The sequence below is a fragment of the Neopelma chrysocephalum genome, unplaced genomic scaffold (genome assembly GCF_003984885.1).
Source record: "Neopelma chrysocephalum unplaced genomic scaffold, ASM398488v2 Primary Assembly neopelma1_189, whole genome shotgun sequence".
Lineage (NCBI taxonomy): Eukaryota > Metazoa > Chordata > Aves > Passeriformes > Pipridae > Neopelma > Neopelma chrysocephalum.
Genome location: NW_020897851.1, coordinates 1,251,429 through 1,268,599, shown reverse-complemented (window position 1 = coordinate 1,268,599; position 17,171 = coordinate 1,251,429). Strand labels below are relative to the sequence as shown.

Below are 17,171 nucleotides of genomic sequence, written 5' to 3'. Positions count from 1 at the left end.
CCATGAGAGAGACAGCACAGGATGAGGTTTTGCCCCAAGTGGTGAATGGAAATTTGCCTTTTCCTCCTTTTTGTGTTGTTTATTATTTTTTTTAAGGCAAGGCTGTGCCAGTCCATAACTGCCTATGCTCTCAGCTAATAGGATTAGAGGCTAAATAGAAGCAGGAGAAGTGTAGGGTTATGACAATTCGATAGTTTCTACAAAACTCCTCATTACTGCACAAGGGGGTTCACAGCTTTTAAAGACTAGAAGGGGACAGGGGTGTTTGCTCGGGTACCTGTGGGGGAAATCAGGAATCAGCCCCCTGAGGCTTTGCTGATGCTGCTTTTAGCAGAGACTGAACCAATACAGCCCTGCTGTGACATGATCCGAGCTGAGCGGTGTCTCCTCACATCAGCACAGAGCACAGGACGACTTCTTGGGTTGGAGCTGCTTGTGGCACCAGCTGAGTTTTCAGATTTCACTTTGAACCTTCACAGAAAGGGTCGTCAGGCATTGGAACAGGCTGCCCAGGGAGGTGGTGGAGTCACCATCCCTGGAAGTGTAAAAGCCTGGACATGGCACTCAGTGCTCTGGTCTGGTTGACAAGGTGTTGATTAATCAAAGATTGGATTTGATCATCTTGGAGGTGTTTTCCAACCACAGTGATTCTGTGATTCTGTGAATACTGACATTCTGATGCAGAATCACTTTCTGTGCCTTTCTGCATTGGTTCAGTAATGCCTGTGGGTGCCCCAGAGCTGGAGAAGGTGCCTTTGAAATGGCAGCTCCCAGCAGGGAGTTCTGCAGAAAAGTTGAGCTCATTTGGGTCACTGGAATTGCACTGCAATCCTTCTCCTCTTTCCTATAGCTTTTGTGCCATGCTGGTCCTCCCAGCAGTGCTTGTGGTGGGACTACACTGTGTGGCAGCCAAGCAGCTGAACTTCTGCAGTAGGAATTGTCCCATGGCAGTTTTCATGTGATAGGAGTGATTTGCTGGCAGTGGTTAGTTTGGTGCTGTGGCCGTGGGAGGCATTTGAGGTGTTTCTCACAGGGTCCCTCTGTTTCTGCTGTAATTATCTGACTTTAGATCCTCTGTCAGGAGCTCCAGCCTCTCTTATGTCCCAGAAATACATGTGTTTCAGTTTTGGACTGCAGCCCTTCTGCTGCACTGTGCTCTCCTCCCAGCCCTGCGAGCGTGGCTCAGGCTGAGGTGCTGCTGTTCTGCTCTTCCTGCTCCCAGCATCCTCTGTCTCGCCTTTCCCTGCAGAACAACATCTGTTGACCTCCACATTTTGGTGGTGCTTCAGTTCTGTCCTTGCCCCCCTGCTGGGGTTACCTGCTCACTACTGGTGGGCCTGGAGCCCTGTGGAGTCCTGCACTGGGTCAGGCTCTGGAGGGGACTGGTGCAGGGCTGCTGGGAGCTGCTTCTTGCTCAGCTCTGATGGAGCATTCAGAGCAGCAAGTCCCTGTGCTGGGGTGACATTTGACATGCCAGACTCAGTTACAGTGAGGAGAGAGTTTAAAATGAGGCTTTTGTCTGAGGTACAGTATTTTAGCAGCAATTAGCTCTGAGTTTTATCATTTTCCTCAAGGTAGACACGAGAGTGATCAGTTATGCCTGAGGAGCTGCTCCGTGGTGGGAGGCAGGCAGCTGCCCAGGGAGGGAGCAGGGTGTGCACACACTGCAGGGCACGGGGTCCAGTGCCCCTTTGCTTTAACATCCCTCTGTGTGTGAGAACTTTGGAAGATGGTTTGGGGGTGTTTGTGTGAGCAGAGCCTCCCTTGGTGTCTCTCAGTGCTGCGATCTGGGGTTCCACGCCAGCCTTGCTCGGACCTTCAGGACGTACCTGTCTGCCGAGTACAACCTGGAGACCTCCCGCCACGAGGGCCTGGACATCATTGAGAATGCCGTGGACAACCTGGATGCCCGGAGCGACAAGCACACCATCATGGACATGTGCAACCAGGTCTTCTGCCCCCCACTCAAGTTCGAGTTCCAGCCCCACATGGGGGATGAGGTAACGTGCTCACCTGGGGGCTGCAGAGGGGCCTGGCCTGGCCTCCCCTCCCCTGAACTGTCACTGGGAAATGGTTCTGGACTCTTTATTCCTCTGTGCTGCCTTCACACGCTGCTGTTCGTGTTTCCTTTCCTAATGAGACTCTTGGCTCATTAGGGTTTCTCCTTTCAGGCCGCCTCTTGCTCCGTGTCTCTCCCAATTAGGGAGCCTGTGGTTTGGCTCTCTCTGCCCCACAGATCTGCACAGCGGAGCTTTGATTCACCTGCTGTAATTGGGAGATGGCAGAGTGAGGGGTAGAAAATGCTCAGTGCTGGACCAGGTCCAGGGCACTGCTGATGGGAAACGGGGCGATGCTGCCTCCGTGGGGGCTGCCAGGAGCTCGTGGGGGCTGGAGGGCATTGTGGGGGTATGCAAATGTGTGTGTGGTGCCTGCGTGACCCACGCGGTGTCTCCTGTGCCAGGTGTGCCAGGTGAGCGCCCAGCAGCCCGTGCAGACCGAGCTGCTGATGAGGTACCACCAGCTGCAGTCACGACTGGCCACCCTCAAGATAGAGAACGAGGAGGTAAGAGGGGTCTCATGTTCGGCCTTGCGGGCAGCGCTGCTGAGCCTTCCTCCCATCCCCGGGGCTTTCCTGGTGGGCTCAGCTGTGCAACCCTCCTGCAACGGAGCTGGGAGTGCCCACAGACCACGGCCAGTGCAAGCCCAGGGCTCAGGAGCTCTGTTGGTTGCTTTGGTTCAAGATGTGTCCCTTTGCCAGCCTGCTTCGAACCCACGCCGTCCTGTTTCCCATAGGTACGGAAAACGCTGGATGCCACCATGCAGACCCTGCAGGACATGCTGACAGTGGAAGATTTTGATGTTTCAGATGCCTTCCAGCACAGCCGCTCCACTGAGTCCGTCAAATCAGCTGCCTCGGAGACCTACATGAGCAAAATCAACATCGCCAAGAGGAGAGCCAACCAGCAGGAGACTGAAATGTTCTACTTCTCAGTGAGTCCCAGCTCAGGCCCCACAGGACACAAAGCATTAATTGCCAGGGCTGAGGCCCAGTTAAGTGCTCGTTAGTGAAGAGCAAGAAGCAATTGAGTCTCTTTAAGTGCTTGTCTTCTCTCAGATTTGGGTCTGGAATGCATTTCAGTGCATTTCAGTGGCAGGGCAGTGCACAGGGACTGACAGCCCAGCGTTTGCCTCGTCCTTCTCTTTGAAGGAACAAGTGGAGTGACCAGTTGTGACCAAAAACTTACCAAGCGCCGTAGGAGAGGCTCAGAGCAGGGCACAGCCTCTGGCTGTGTGTCACCTTCCAGGGGCTCTTCCTAGAGGCCTTCAGGACTGTGAGCTATCAGCCAGGCCTTCCCTCTCTGGCCTGCACAGCTGAAATTTGCCCTTGGCCCGTGGATGAACTGAAGCCACGTGCACCCCAAGGAAGCCACGAGAGCCAGGCTGTGTGGCCTTGGGCCGTGGAGTGTGTGCCAGGAGAGGGGCTGGTGTGCTTGCCCTGCTCCTGTGCTGCACTCCCAGGCACAGCTGAGGTCTCCATTCTGGTACCTGAAATGCAAGGAAGAGCCATGAGTTCAACAGTGACCCTCATTTCAGCATGGGCCATAGCCTACAGTTAACAACATGCTGTGATGCATTACATATGCTTAGAAAAGCTTCTAGTTTCTCTTAATAGTAGCAATATTGCAAATTGAGGTGGGGTGAGGCAATTGCAATTTTCATTTGGAGTTGTGCTTTGGATTATGTTAATGCTTTTCGCAGAAATTTGATGTTTCCCATTCTTTCATTTTCCATATCTGCCTCCCTCTCTCCTCTTGCCCTGATCTGGAGTGTTCCTGGGTGTCTGACAGCCTCACAGTGGGAGGGGAGGTTATACTGCACAGTGTCACCCAGGCAGGGAGCACCTGACAGTCCCTGCCCTGGGAGGGCTCAGGCTCTGGGAGTTCTCCTGGGCATTGCTTTTGCACAGAGGCGAAGCACTGGCAGTGCAGGGAAAGCCTCTTTGATTTCCCAGGCCATTCCCAGAAGCATGACAAAGGAAAGCCAGCTTTGAACTCTGTTCTGTGGCCCTCCCTGCATTCCCAGGCAGGAGGTGCAGCACCAAGGAGACTGGGCAAATAAGATCACCAGGCCAGTGATTAGACTGAGCCTGACAGACTCCTGAGCCCCCTCTGGCAGCCCAATCCCCCTCCAGCAGGCCCCAGGCAACAGTGAACATCAATTAGGGGCTGTGTTGCTTAACCCACTTTGTTTGTTTTGTGATTACAGAAATTTAAGGAGTATCTGAATGGCAGTAACCTCATCACAAAGCTGCAGGCTAAACACGACCTGCTGAAGCAGACTCTGGGAGAAGGTGAGTGGGGGTCAGGTCTGGGGAGGAGCCTCCATCTCCTGAGAGGGTTTAAACCAGGTGTCACCTGTCAGCCTCACCTCTGTGTGTTGTTCAGAGTGACCAATGGGTCTGTGTCTGGCTGCTGCTGCTGCTCACCAGAGCTACATGTAAAAATCATGATTTCCTTGGAATATTACTCCTCCCACCTTTCTTTGGGAGTGCACATAGAGAAATCTCTTTGAGTCTGATGCTGAAGTGCTGAGTTACTTCTCCAGCAGCAGAGATTCCCACCTACTTCCATTCTCTGCCTCTCTAGTTCCTGTCCCCCTTCTCCTGCCCTCACTGCAGCCCTGACACAGGTGTTTCCTGGCCCTCCATGCTGAGTGTCTGTCACACATTTGCAGCACCCTTGCTGATTTAACAGGCCCCTTGACCCCAGCCATGGGTTTTTTGACTTGTCCTAAACAAGAACTGCGAGGACATCCTTGTTTTTAAACCAGTTTTTCCATGGGAGATTTTATTCCCCCAGATAACCTCCCCAGTGTGGTTCAGAGCAGCTGCACACAGACAGGCTCCACACAGCAGAGGGGCAGTGGCTTCTGAGAGGGCAGCGAGTGGCTCCAGGTGGGACCCACCACTGCTGGGGTGCTGATGTCACCACAGCCCTGGGAGGAGATTTTAGTTCTTTAAAGGGTCTAAACCAACTGAATTATTTCCAATGTAAGGAAGATGGAGATGAGTTGGTGTCCTGATTCTCCCAGCAGGAGAGAATGTATTTAAATTAAAACACACAAATGGTCCACAGCCTTATTTTAACAATACAGAAATTGGACTCATCTCAGAGTAAAACAAATAAATAATAGGTTTTTGTCAGCTGTTTTGCCAAACATGTTTTCTTTGCCAAATTTATTTAACCTTAAAATCCACCTTCTAATTAGATCCTGTGGTGTGTTCCACTCAGTGAGCACAGAGCCAAGTCAGGCACAAACTGTGAGCACGGGGAGGCTCCAGGGCATGTACACAGGGCTGGGATACAGCACTCAGGCTCCTGTGGACTGGGGCAAGAGGTGAGGAATCTGGGGGAGGTTCGTTGTCACCATCCTTGGTCTTTCACCCCCCAGCCACGTGCTGCTGTGCTCAGGAGGGAGATGCAGGGCCAGACATTTCCTTCACCAGAGCTGTGCAAAAGCAGCCGTGGAAGATCCTCACATGAAGCTTTCTGAGCTTCTCCCAGGCCATGGGATTGTTCTGCTCTGTAGGCATTCAGCAAATATTTAGCCCAGAAATACCAAATGCTGCGTTTCAGTGTGAGCTGATTCTTGTTAGGAAGGAGTCTGGATTTGCAAAGCACTCATGTGGAGTTGTTTGCTGTTTCAGTGAGGAATTGGCTGCCAGCTTGCTTTCTGCAGGTGCCAAGGGAGAGCAGGAAGGAGGCATGTGGAGCCAAATGCTTCCTTTTATGTGTCTTAGCAAAGGAAGTATAACTCAGCTTTCCTGGCCCTGGGAGAGAGGCACAAACAGCATGTGAAATTAGTTTGGTTTTTTTCAGTGGATTGACAAATACTGTAAAAATTGAACAGATCTAATCAGCAGGGATCTGCTGGCATTTATGTGAGATCCAAATACTAAAAATACCCACAGGGAATGGGAATATTGACAGCCAGGATAGAGTGTGCTCAAAGCTGATTGATGGGCTGTTATCTCCCAGGAGAAACTGGGGAACCAAATACTCGGCTGCACTTGGGTGCTGTTTGTGGCCCCCCGGGAGTGGGATGATCCCCTTGGCCTCCCTGGGGCTCCCTGGGGCTCCAGCCCTTCTCAGGCTGCCCCATTCCTGCTGGGACTCAACCAGGCCCGGCTGGTGCCCCAGAGCCCACGCTGTGGGCCTGTCGTGCTGCTGGGTGTGGGCAGGGAGGGCCTCCCATGGCCAAGGAACCGGTGATGTCTGAGGGAACTGCAGCCCCTTTCCCTCTCCTGGGGCTGAGTCTTGGTTTTCTAATCTGTGTTTTAGTGATGGGGGCTTGTGTAGCACAGCTGGGCACCTCCCCTCCCCAAATGCAGCTTCTTTCTGTTGGAAGCCGTCCCCTCGGGGTGGAGGGAGCAGCAGTGAGGGTGTGAGCACCTGCTCAGGTGTGCTGTGCTGCTCCTGCTCTGCTGGCTGATGTGGAGGGATGATGGCAACTTGTGTTTCTTGCAGGTGAAAGAGCTGAGTGTGGAACAACCAGGTGAGCACTTCCTTGCCCTTCATCTGCTCCTGGGGAGGGCTGGCGCTGGCAGGAGGGGGCTGTGGGAAGAGGGGTTTGCTTTGCTACTGGTGCAGCTTGGTGGGGTTCAGAGTTTCCAGCTCCAGCCCCCTGTGCTGGCAGGCTGGTGGTCCCCATGCCCCATATCCTGCTTCCCAGCTGCATGGCCTGGGGGGGTGAGGGGCAGGCCCCTGGTTCTGCTGCAGTGTGGTTTCTGGCTGGCTGGCTCTGATGTGCCTGGACGTGCCATGTCAGCACAGTGCCGTGCCCTGGAGCGGGGCTGGGATCAGGTTGTGTTCAGACAGGGCGACATGAGGGTGTCCACCCACTCCCTGCCATCCCTCTTGGTTTGAGGACTTTGATATGTCCCTGAAAGCCTCTCCCAGCTCTGGCTGCTTTGCCTGGGAGTGCAGAGCGTGCCTGTATCACAGGCTTCATCCCTCTACAGCAGGAGATAGTGCTGGGGTGAATGTGACAGGAAGGAGGCTTTGATCCATGTCCAGTTCATGAAACATCTCCACAGAGCTCCAGTGGCTTGCCAGGAGTGTACTGGTGTTCTGACAGCAAGACACGAGTCAGCAAAGCCTCCAAACAGCTGCCCAGAACAGGCACAGCCTCTCTCTGTGTGAGCTTGTTCCAACCTTGTTTCAGCGTGTGATAAAATTTACAATACAAATAGAAAAAGGCCCCGTTCTCTGTTAGGAACAGTGGAGCAGATGGTGCAGCCTGGGCTGCCTTGCCAGGCAGGAAGGAGGCTCCTTGTGCCGCTGGTGCCAGGCCCAGTGGCATCAGGGCATCGGGGCAGAGAGGGGCTGTCAGGACAGAGAGGGGCTGTCGGGACAAGAGGGACCTTCCAAGAGTGGGGGCTGTGCAGTGTGTCCCTGCCCTGGAGCACTCTGGGGAGCTGCCCCTCACTGCCAGCGCTGCCCCGACGTGGGTCCTGCTGGGTGTGTGTGCAGGTCATGGCTGGGTACCAGGTGTGTGTGCAGGTCATAGCTGGGTGTGTGTGCAGTCATGGCTGGGTACCAGGTGTGTGTGCAGTCATGGCTGGGTGTCAGATATGTGTGCAGGTCATGGCTGGGTGTCAGATATGTGTGCAGTCATAGCTGGGGGCTGAGGGCACAGCTCCAGGGGTGTGCTCCCCTGGTGCTCCAACAGGCAGCAGCCACCTCTGCTCCTCAGCTGCCACTCAGAGGAGTGTTTGGGAGCTGTAGGAGTGTTGAGTTGCTTAATTAGAGGCATCTGACTGAGGAACCAGCAGACCCCAACCCTCACCTCCGCATTGAGCTCTGTGTGAGTTGTCCATGTCCAGTGCAGTGCTCTGTGAGAGCTCCTGCCTGTGGGCTCCCAGCACCCAGCTCTGGGGGTATGTGCAGTTGTGTTCTCTCCCCTACAGGCATCGGGACAGCCTGGGGCAGAGGGCAGGGCACAAATCCATTCGGGATTTTGTGGTGCTTTTTTAGGTCTAGGCTCTGAATGTCCCTCATTATCCGAAGGAATCAGGCTGGGAATAGCATTAATGAGAGCAGCCCTCCAAAGCCCTGAGCACTGCACTGACACCCGTCACAGGTTTCCCTGGCCTCATTTCCAGCAGTGATGGGTGTTACCCTGGCTGGATCTCAGGCAGGGTCTCAGGGTCTGTCCCTGTCCCAGACAGGCCCTTTGATCCCTACCAAAGGGGAAGGGGATTCCCATCCTTGGGATTCTCAAACGGAAGTCAGACACGGGAAGGTGGAGGTGTCCCCATTGTCCTCTTTCTGGTCTCTTTCTGTGAGAAGAATGAGATCCAGCAATTTTTAGCAGATTTTTAGCAACAAATGGGAAGACCCCAGCATTTTCCAGGGATAGCTGTGGTTTATTTGGGATATATCAAGGAACCTGTTGAAATCCTTGGCTGCTCTTGGTGCCTTTTCAGGCTGAGGGAGTGCTGAGCTGGTGGAGGAAGGAGGAGGGTGTTAAAATCCTGCTGAGTGCCCTCAGTTTGCAGTGTGGGACACAGCAGTGGGAGTGGCTGCAGGGCACGTGGAGCCGCAGACCAGGTCCTCACAGAGGGATTTTTCTGTTTGATTTCTTAGGCTCAGTCATAACCTTTGAGATCTCACCCTGTCATTGCATTTATGTTGGTGTTTTGTTGACTTATTTTGTTCCATTTTCTCCCAGGCCCCCCTGTCTTCCCCCTAAGCCACAGAAAATGAGGAGACCTAGGCCTCTCTCAGTCTATAATCATAAACTCTTTAACGGCAATATGGAAACGTTCATTAAGGTACTCGCTGGCTGGCAGGAGTGTCTGTGAACGCTGGGAATGGAACAGTGGCTCTCCTGTCCTGGCTGCTCGCTGGCCTCAGGGGTCCCTCCGGCCACCTGCCCCAGCCGGCGTGGCCAGCACGGCTCTGCCTCGGTGACGATTTCTCTCCATGGCTCCCCCTGCCCCTCCTGCACTCCCTGTGCCAGGGGAGCAGTGAGGGCTGGCCGGTGGCCATGGGCAGTATGAGACAGTCCTGGCTAAGTGTCCCATGGTCCTGCTGCTCCCACCCATCCTGGAAGGAATGGCACGACTGCAGGAAGGGTTCCCGAAGGCAGCGATGCTGTTCCAGTTGCAGTGTTTAACCCTGTGCTGGAGAAAGCTTTAGTGAAAACAGTGTAGGAAGCAGTAATGGCAAACTGTTGGATTAGGTGACTAATAGGCATTGTCCAGCTCTGGTTTATTCCCTCAGGCTCAGCCACATTCCCAAGGGCAGTGTCTGTACACAGCACCCCAGCGTGGGGAGTACAGGCCTGCTGGCAAAGCTGCTAATCCCTTTAGGACTTATGATTACTCCTGACTTAAACTGGTTTATAAAAAAGTAATGCTCATTAAAGCCTAGCCTGTTGAGCACTGCGGAGGAGAAATTATGTGCTCTAGAAATCCATCTGAGCCAAGGGGTGTTCCTGCCATCAGGGACCCCTCGGGGGATGGCCCAACCCCTCAATGTATGGCCCCGTAGGGAGCAGGGCTGTGGGTGGCTGCCCGGTGGTCTCCATGTCACCCAGTGCCCCCAGGGCTGCCAGGTGTCCCTACAGTGGGGCAGCTCTCCCAGAAACTTGCCTGGCCTTGTCCTTGGGCTCCTGGGAATGCCAGAGGTTCAAGGAGGGAGGAAATCCGAGAGGCTGTCCCTGCAGGCTGCCAAGGCTGGGTGCAGTGTGCCGAAGGGTTTGGGAGGGAGGGTGGACATCCCAAAGGCCTGGGTTGGCCCTTGCTAAGCTGCTGTTGCATTTGAGCGTTCATGGCCTCCGAAGGAGATGCTTACCTCTAACTGAACTTATCCCTGCTTAATCTGTTTTCTTTTTCCCACTCTGCTGCTTTTTTGTGTGCTCAGAGGAAGGAGGAATGCACGAATGAGGAATCAGGTATTTACTGGATGCCTGTCTGTGAGATGAAGGGACTTGCCCAGAGATACCACTGTGCTCTGCTGGAAAAACAAACAGAGCCCCAAAGGGAAAGAGGTGTCCCCTCAGGCTGTCAGACACAGCCCACGTTTCCCTTGAGCCCCTGCCACGAGGGGGCTGGGGGGGAAACAGCTTTGAAATAAAAGCCAGAACTCATCTCTGGTTCAGACCCAAGCACATTCCATACACCGTGGTGCTTGTTGGGTTTTTTAGCACCTGCTGACAGTGGCTCTTTCCTTCAGTGGAAAATACTGTTGTAAGCTCTGTTACTGGAAGCTTGTTCCATTAGCCAGGTACAGCACAAGTTCTATTTCAGCTCAGCATTCCACCTTTGGGATGGAACAGCTGTGATCCTTGCAGCAGTCCCCTGTCTGAGCCAGACAGGGAGCAGCAGTGTTTCACACACCTTTAGTGGCAGCTTTTTTGTACATCATTGGCTGCACACAGTATCCTCAGCGCTCTTTGGTGGCTCCATGTCTGTAACATCTCCTTTCCTTGCCTGTCTTCTTACTAAACTCCACGGCACTGATTTTCAAATTTCTGGTTTTACCATCTCTAACGCTTTTCCTGTGCTTTGTTAGCAATAAACCAGTAATTTTGTCCTTTTTTTCCTTTCCTTTCCTGAAGGATTCGGGACAGGCCATTCCACTTGTCGTGGAGAGCTGCATCCGCTACATCAATCTGTACGGTGAGTGGGCTCAGGACATCCCCAGAGACCTGCCCAGGAACAAGCACTGGAGTGAGCAGAGGTCCTGCAGAGAGCCTGGGGGTGCCTGCAGCCCCTGCTCCATGGGCTTGGCTTAGAATTCCAGTCACATTGGCTGTGATGCAGCATTGGATGAGTCGCCAATATTTAGGTCTTGTTAGCACATACCCAGGTTACACTGTTTGCTCAGGACACTTTCAGCACCTTGGTCTGGGGTTCCTGCTTGGAGAATATGAGCAGCAGTGAATCACACTGGACTGTCCCCACTTGCTCCGAGCCTCTCCAGTGCATCAGCTCCTGGGTTCTGCTGTTTTTACCAGCAGCTACTGCCCAGCAGTCCCAAAAATCTCTCCTAAAGTGTGGTTCTCTTCCAGGCCTCCAACAGCAGGGCATCTTCAGAGTCCCTGGCTCCCAGGTGGAAGTCAACGACATCAAGAACTCGTTTGAGAGAGGTGTGTAGCCGGGCTGTGCAGGTACAGCAGGATGCCAGGGCTGAGCAGGGGTCCGTGGTGGGAGCTGGTGTGTGCTGGGTGCATTAGCCCTGGTGTAAAGCCTGGGTAAAGCCCTTTCTGCCATGAGACACGGGGAGGGTTTATCCCCTCTGGGTTTCTCAGTGTTGTATCTCTGGCAGTAGCAGTCAGTCACCCGGGGAAGGAGTCTCAGAAGTAGGGGTAGGTGCAGAAATCTTTTCCACAGTCATTAAGAACACGAGAGCCATAAAACAGTTGGGGGGATCCTTCTTCCTCCTCAGCAGTTTGCCAGGGAAGGAGGAGCATTCCCACCCTGGTGGCAGTGCTGGCTGGGGAGGTGCCAGGGATTCTGCTGAGAAAATCAAAACCACACTGAAGGTGCCAGGCTGGCGAGGCAGGGCAGAGCAATCCTGCTGTCCCCAGTGGAGGGGAGCTGTGACAGGGACAGCCCAGGTGGGAAGAGTGGCCTAACGTTAATCCTTGAGCAGCATCACAAAGCTCAGGGTGAAGGTGGCTGGGCCAATGGATAAGGCAGTGGTGGGATTGTCAAAGGCTGGATATGGAGGATTTGCACATGCAGTTTAAGAGGAATCTACATCCCTTGGGCATTGAAAGCCTTTCATAGATTTAAGTCAGTACAATGCTGTCTAGAACCATTGGGTCCATTCCAGAGGCATAATTGCATCCTCCAGCCAAGCCTGTCCCCTTCAGACCTGCTCAGCTCTCTGGGCTGGTGCTGTAAGTGCAAACTGCACTGGGCTGGAAACCTGAAGGGGAGGCAATCAATAGCATCATCATCCTCAGGAAAGGTTTGAAATCCTGCCCTAAACTGGTTTTCAGGAACCACTCAGCATTGCCATTGCATACAAGGAGGGTTTCTGAACCCTGTGAAATTTGAGGGTTCCACTGAGTGAGGAAAAAACCATTTGCTGTGCTAGTCCAGCTTGATAGTGATACTGGACATAAAACCTCTCTCTGGACAGGTGAAGATCCCCTCGCTGATGATCAGAATGAGCGGGACATTAACTCAGTGGCTGGAGTCTTGAAGCTGTATTTCCGAGGACTGGAAAACCCCCTCTTTCCTAAGGAAAGGTTTCAAGATTTGATATCTACCATAAGTAAGTACCTGTGACAGCTCTTTGTGGAGAACAGGGTGGGTAAGAGAAGCACTGAATGGGGGGCAGGCACACCTGAGTCTTGCAAAGAGGGGTTTGTGCCGTGAGGAGGGCGGCAGGTGGGCAATGGGAATTGTCAGGGAAGGACAGCAGGAGTGTGTGTTGGCAGTGCTGGCAGGAGGGAGAGGGGACACATCTCGCTGTGGCTCTTCTGAATTCTTCCCAACATCATGAGGATCCCCAGAGCTGTCTCCAAGCTTAGGCCAGGGGGCTGCACGTGCAGCAAGGCTGTGTCCACATGTGAAGGTTGCTCGAGGGGTCATTAATGGTGTGAGGAGGTGGCTGCTGTCCTGCTGCCTCAGCTCTGCACAGGGACAGTGGTTCCTGTGCCCATCACCTCTCTGCAGCCGTGGCTCCTGGACCCACAGGGGTTTAGCTGCTTTAGCTCAGTGGCTAAAGATAGTGAGGGTCAGGAACTGCTGGCTACTCACAGAGCTGCCCCAACCCTGGAGTCTGCAGACCTGGTTGTTCTCCACATGTTTGCTGTATGCATTTGCTGTCCCAAAGAAAACTAGAAAGAGCTTTGGGATGAGCAGAGGGAGAAGCTGAGGGGCTTTGGGACTGATGTCAGGGAGAGCCTGGTTGCTTCTTATTCTGTCCTGAAATCTCCTCTCAGCTCCATGTATTCCGCTGCAGGATCAGCTCTCCCAGCTGGGCTGTGCTTCTCTCAGTACCTTGTAGCAATGACATTTATTTATTGGCAAGTTGTGGAAATTATTCCCCTGGGGGGAAGGAAGGAGGCAGGAGGAGTCTGATGTTGCAGAAGTGATGGAGGTGCTGCATGCTTTGGCTACAGGGTGACTTTATTTTACAGGGGAGGTGTCAGGTTGTTTGGGGTTGGGGTGTCTTGGTACGTGGGTGGTTCAGGGGCATTGACTGGGAACTGTGCTCAAGGCATTTGTTTGCCTTCACTGCTCATGACTCCTTCCCCCCCTTCTGAATGTGCATGCTCATGGTTGCTGGGGATCTGGTGGTGTCAGGGGAGACAGACAATATCTGGAGGGGACTGGTGCAGGGATGGGCTTGTTCCAGAGGAGAGGAATGTGCTCTGCTTTCTCAGGAATGGTTGGTTTATGTAGCAGCTTTAGGAAATTCACTGTTGCTGTTTTGATTTGTAAAACAGCACAGCACACCTGTGAGACAAGCAAAGGAAGCTGGTTCTGCACCAGTTCCAGGCCCTGGACAGGGATTTTCAGCCTGGCTGGTGCTGGCTCTGTCTGCCCTTCCCAGGGGGCACAGCCCAGGAGAAGGGGATGGGTCTCCTCCGGTGCCAGGACTTGTGCTTGATGATGTGATTGCCTGTGTGCTTGCTTGTGCTTTGGCACCGTCCCTAATTAATGCCAATTTGCACAATTTATTAAGCTTTTGGGAGCTTTTTGTTGCAAACAGCATCTGTTAATTTTCCGGATGGTATTCTCTGTCTGTCTCTCTCTCTTTATTTTTCTCATTTTAGCAAGAATCTTCCTTTTCCTCATCTTTCTTTTCCTGCTGCTCCTGCAACCTTTTGATTAAGGATGGATTTTCAATGAATTAAAGTGCTTTGTTCCCATTAAGAATGTGGCCTGAAGTGCAGCTGACTTAGTGCCACACAGACATGCACAAACACAGGCTGTGCACTCAGTGTCCAGACTAAGCAGAGTAAAGAACTCTTCCTTTTGCTCTTGGGGGCCTGAGGGTTTATGTAGAAGCTCCTCAAAGGCACATGGGCAATAAATGGGTCAAAAGGCCCTTTGTCAGCAGAGTCCACACAGGGCTGTGCCCGTGTGTGCAGTGATGATGGTTATGCTGTTAATTCCCAGGTTACAGCCAGTCAAAATGTTTTGCTCAGTGAGAAAGGCAAGTGCCTCAAGAGTTTGTTCCTCTGGGTTTCAGAACATGTGCCTGTTGTCATAGGGTTTCATCCAGTTTGTATTTATTTGTTGGGGGTATTTTTAACTAACATCCTCTTCAGTAAAACCAGACTGAAGAAGGAGAGAACCCACCAGGCAGCAGGATAAATCCATTCCTCAAATGGAAAAAATCCCCAAATGAAATATTATAATTCTTTCCATCCTGGTACTGAAGCCAGATTTTACTCAGAATTGTGAGCGAAGGGCAGCCCAGCTACACGATATCAGTGATTTTTATTGCAATCAGCAAATGGCAGTTTGAGCCAGCACAAGCACCTCTGTGTGATCCACCCACTCCAGGAAACTCTGGTGCTCATCCTCTGCTTCCTGTGCACCAGCAGAACACACAGATAGCTCAGGGCAGGACAGCCCTGGGTCACTCTCCTTCCCACGGGAGGGAGCAGGTTTCTGACAGCAGCTCTGGGCTCTGTGCATCCCTGTGGAGAGAAGTGAATCCAAAAGTGTTGACTCAGCACTGGTTCAGTTAATCTGTTTCCTAGGAATTTCTAATTCCTATTGAGAGCAGTGGGAGACAGGAGTGGAAGGGCTCAGAAGGACCCAATGCATAATCCAGAAGATTCAGATGAATAAAAACCTCATTTAAAAATCTGCCCTAGAAAATCAAGGAGTGCTCCATTTCCAGTGCCACACTGACTCAGGCTTTTGAGGAACAGAGGAGTTGTTGAGGAATGAACTAAATAATGCATAAACACTTATTTTAAAAATAAACCCATGGAAATGTCTTTCTTTGCTGTTTATACTGGACCTGACTGTATGAATTCCCCTGTGGAGGAGCACTGTGCCCCGTTCTCTGCTTGCACCTTAATGCCAAACCCGTGGATCACGTCTGGAGACAGGGTGTTGTTTTTCTCCCTTAGTGGGCCACTAGATCTGGAACAGGTCCCTCTGGTGCCGTGCTGTCTGGTCCTGAGAAGGTTTTTAGGGATGTGCTTTCTATTCCTGTGTTCCAGAAATGGAGAGCCCCGCTGAGAGAGTGCACCAGATCCAGCAGATCGTCGTCACTCTGCCTCGGGCTGTCATCGTGGTCATGAGATACCTCTTTGCTTTCCTTAACCAGTGAGTCTGTTTGCCTCTTCCACTGAGCTTTTCCTTGCCCTCCCTTCTGTCAGGGTTTCCCTGTCTTTGGGGCACGAGTGCTTTCTGCTGTTGCTGTGGGGAGTTGTATTTGGTTCTTCCCCTGTGCTCGGGGCAGGGGGACAGCCCGGTGCTGGTGCCTCCCTGGGCAGTGGGGTTGGTTTTGGGGGTGGATGGGAAGGCTGGCAGGGCAGCTCTCCCTCCCTGTGTGCCTGCAGCCTGTCGCAGTACAGCGATGAGAACATGATGGATCCCTACAACCTGGCCATCTGCTTCGGGCCCACGCTGATGCACATTCCCGACGGGCAGGATCCGGTGTCCTGCCAGGCCCACGTCAATGAGGTCATCAAAACCATCATCATCCACCACGAGGGGATCTTCCCCAGCCACCGAGAGCTGGAAGGGCCCGTCTACGAGAAGTGCATGACTGGAGGGGAGGAGTACTGGTAAGGTTCTCTGCAGGGTTCTTGGGTACAAACACCTTCATCGGGTCAAGAGGCTCCTGCACACCGAGCCAAGCAGTCCCTGCTCATTTGATTTAGTGTTATCAGTTAAAACAGGCAGTTTAACCAAGTATTTCTTTTTCTCATGCTGACTCAGCATTATAAACCTCAGTAAAAATTTCAGCAGAAATTATTTCCAGTATAAATACTAATATTGATGGAAGATTCTTTCAGCTCTGGATCAACAGAAGTGTATTCAGAGCAAACCAGAATTTTAGGTCCATTTTATCCAGATATCTCCTAGGCTGGAAATTTTGAGTAAAGACACATAGTACCACCACGATCTGCTGGTTGAATGGAATCCCTCAGCCCAAGGTTAACCTGAACCTTGCAGTTCCCTTTTTTGCTGGAATTCTAATCTCACATTCAGGTCTGCGTTTAACAAAGCAGGATTGATAACACACTTGAACTAATTTCTGTGCAAGTTTTATACATTTCTGAGACCTCACCTTCCCTGACCCTGGTCACCTGCCACCATCCTTCCTAGTGCAGCAGAGATGATAAAGTGCTGAAGGTCGCTGTGAGTGAGCGAATGGGACATTTAACTTGCTGCAAACACTTTGTGTTTGTTTTGCCATATATGAGTAAAGGCATAAGAGCAACAGAACGTGACATTCTCAGCTGGAGGTTGTGGTGGGTTTGGTGCTCTCAGAGGAAGTTCAGAGATCTGCTGTGATGTAAAGTGACCATCTCGGTCCTATGCAAACTAAAACCACAACTTCCAAGTATCTCTGAGGCCAAAATGTCCCCCAAGGAGTTGTGTTTGCAGAGTGCCCTGGGAGCGGGGTCTGTCTGGGTGTGTGACAGTGCCGTGTTCCCTTGCAGCGACAGCCCGCACAGCGAGCCGGGCACCATCGACGAGGGGGACCACGACAATGGCACAGAGCCACACACCAGTGATGATGGTGAGCAGGGTGAGCAGGGCCTGGGCCCTGCCAGCACAGCTGGGGGTGCAGAGTTGGGACAGAGCTGGGATGGGCTGACTGCTGGCAGAGCTGGGCAAGGAGTGTCTGCGCTCCGAGCAGGAGGCAGCACTTCCATGTCCCAGAGGCACCAGTGGTGAGGGGGCAGTCTGGGTGAACCCCCTGGCACTGCTGTGGGGCCGGGAATGCCCAGCCCTGTGGCTCTGTTCCATGGCAGGGCTTCCTGTGTTGGAAGGGCACTGGGGAGCTGAGCACCCTCTGCCTCCCTGACAGCTGCTGCCTCAGCGCTGCCCTGCCCTGGCAGAGCACGTCTGCCCTCAGAGGGCTGCGGGGAGGAGGAAGGGCTTGCCTGGCTGGTGAGCCATGGGAGCAGGGAATGGCCCAGGGAAGGACGTGGGGCCGTGGGAGCAG

General features: G+C 52.9%; 1 protein-coding gene across 2 annotated transcripts in view; it reads left to right on the top strand.

Annotated features, from left to right (window-relative positions):
* SRGAP3 (SLIT-ROBO Rho GTPase activating protein 3) overlaps positions 1-17,171 on the top strand; it is an 80,797-nt gene that overhangs the window by 57,414 nt on the left and 6,212 nt on the right. Inside the window, exons 7-18 of one of the 2 annotated variants that reach the window (XM_027702580.1) lie at positions 1,779-2,000; positions 2,462-2,563; positions 2,794-2,991; positions 4,267-4,351; positions 6,528-6,555; positions 9,930-9,960; positions 10,627-10,687; positions 11,080-11,157; positions 12,159-12,293; positions 15,211-15,316; positions 15,553-15,780; positions 16,663-16,742. In XM_027702580.1, coding sequence (XP_027558381.1) covers positions 1,779-2,000; positions 2,462-2,563; positions 2,794-2,991; positions 4,267-4,351; positions 6,528-6,555; positions 9,930-9,960; positions 10,627-10,687; positions 11,080-11,157; positions 12,159-12,293; positions 15,211-15,316; positions 15,553-15,780; positions 16,663-16,742 — 1,354 coding nt within the window. Of the gene's footprint in view, positions 1-1,778; positions 2,001-2,461; positions 2,564-2,793; positions 2,992-4,266; positions 4,352-6,527; positions 6,556-8,733; positions 8,837-9,929; positions 9,961-10,626; positions 10,688-11,079; positions 11,158-12,158; positions 12,294-15,210; positions 15,317-15,552; positions 15,781-16,662; positions 16,743-17,171 lie in introns of both variants that reach the window. The other variant, XM_027702579.1, reaches the window with a different exon arrangement.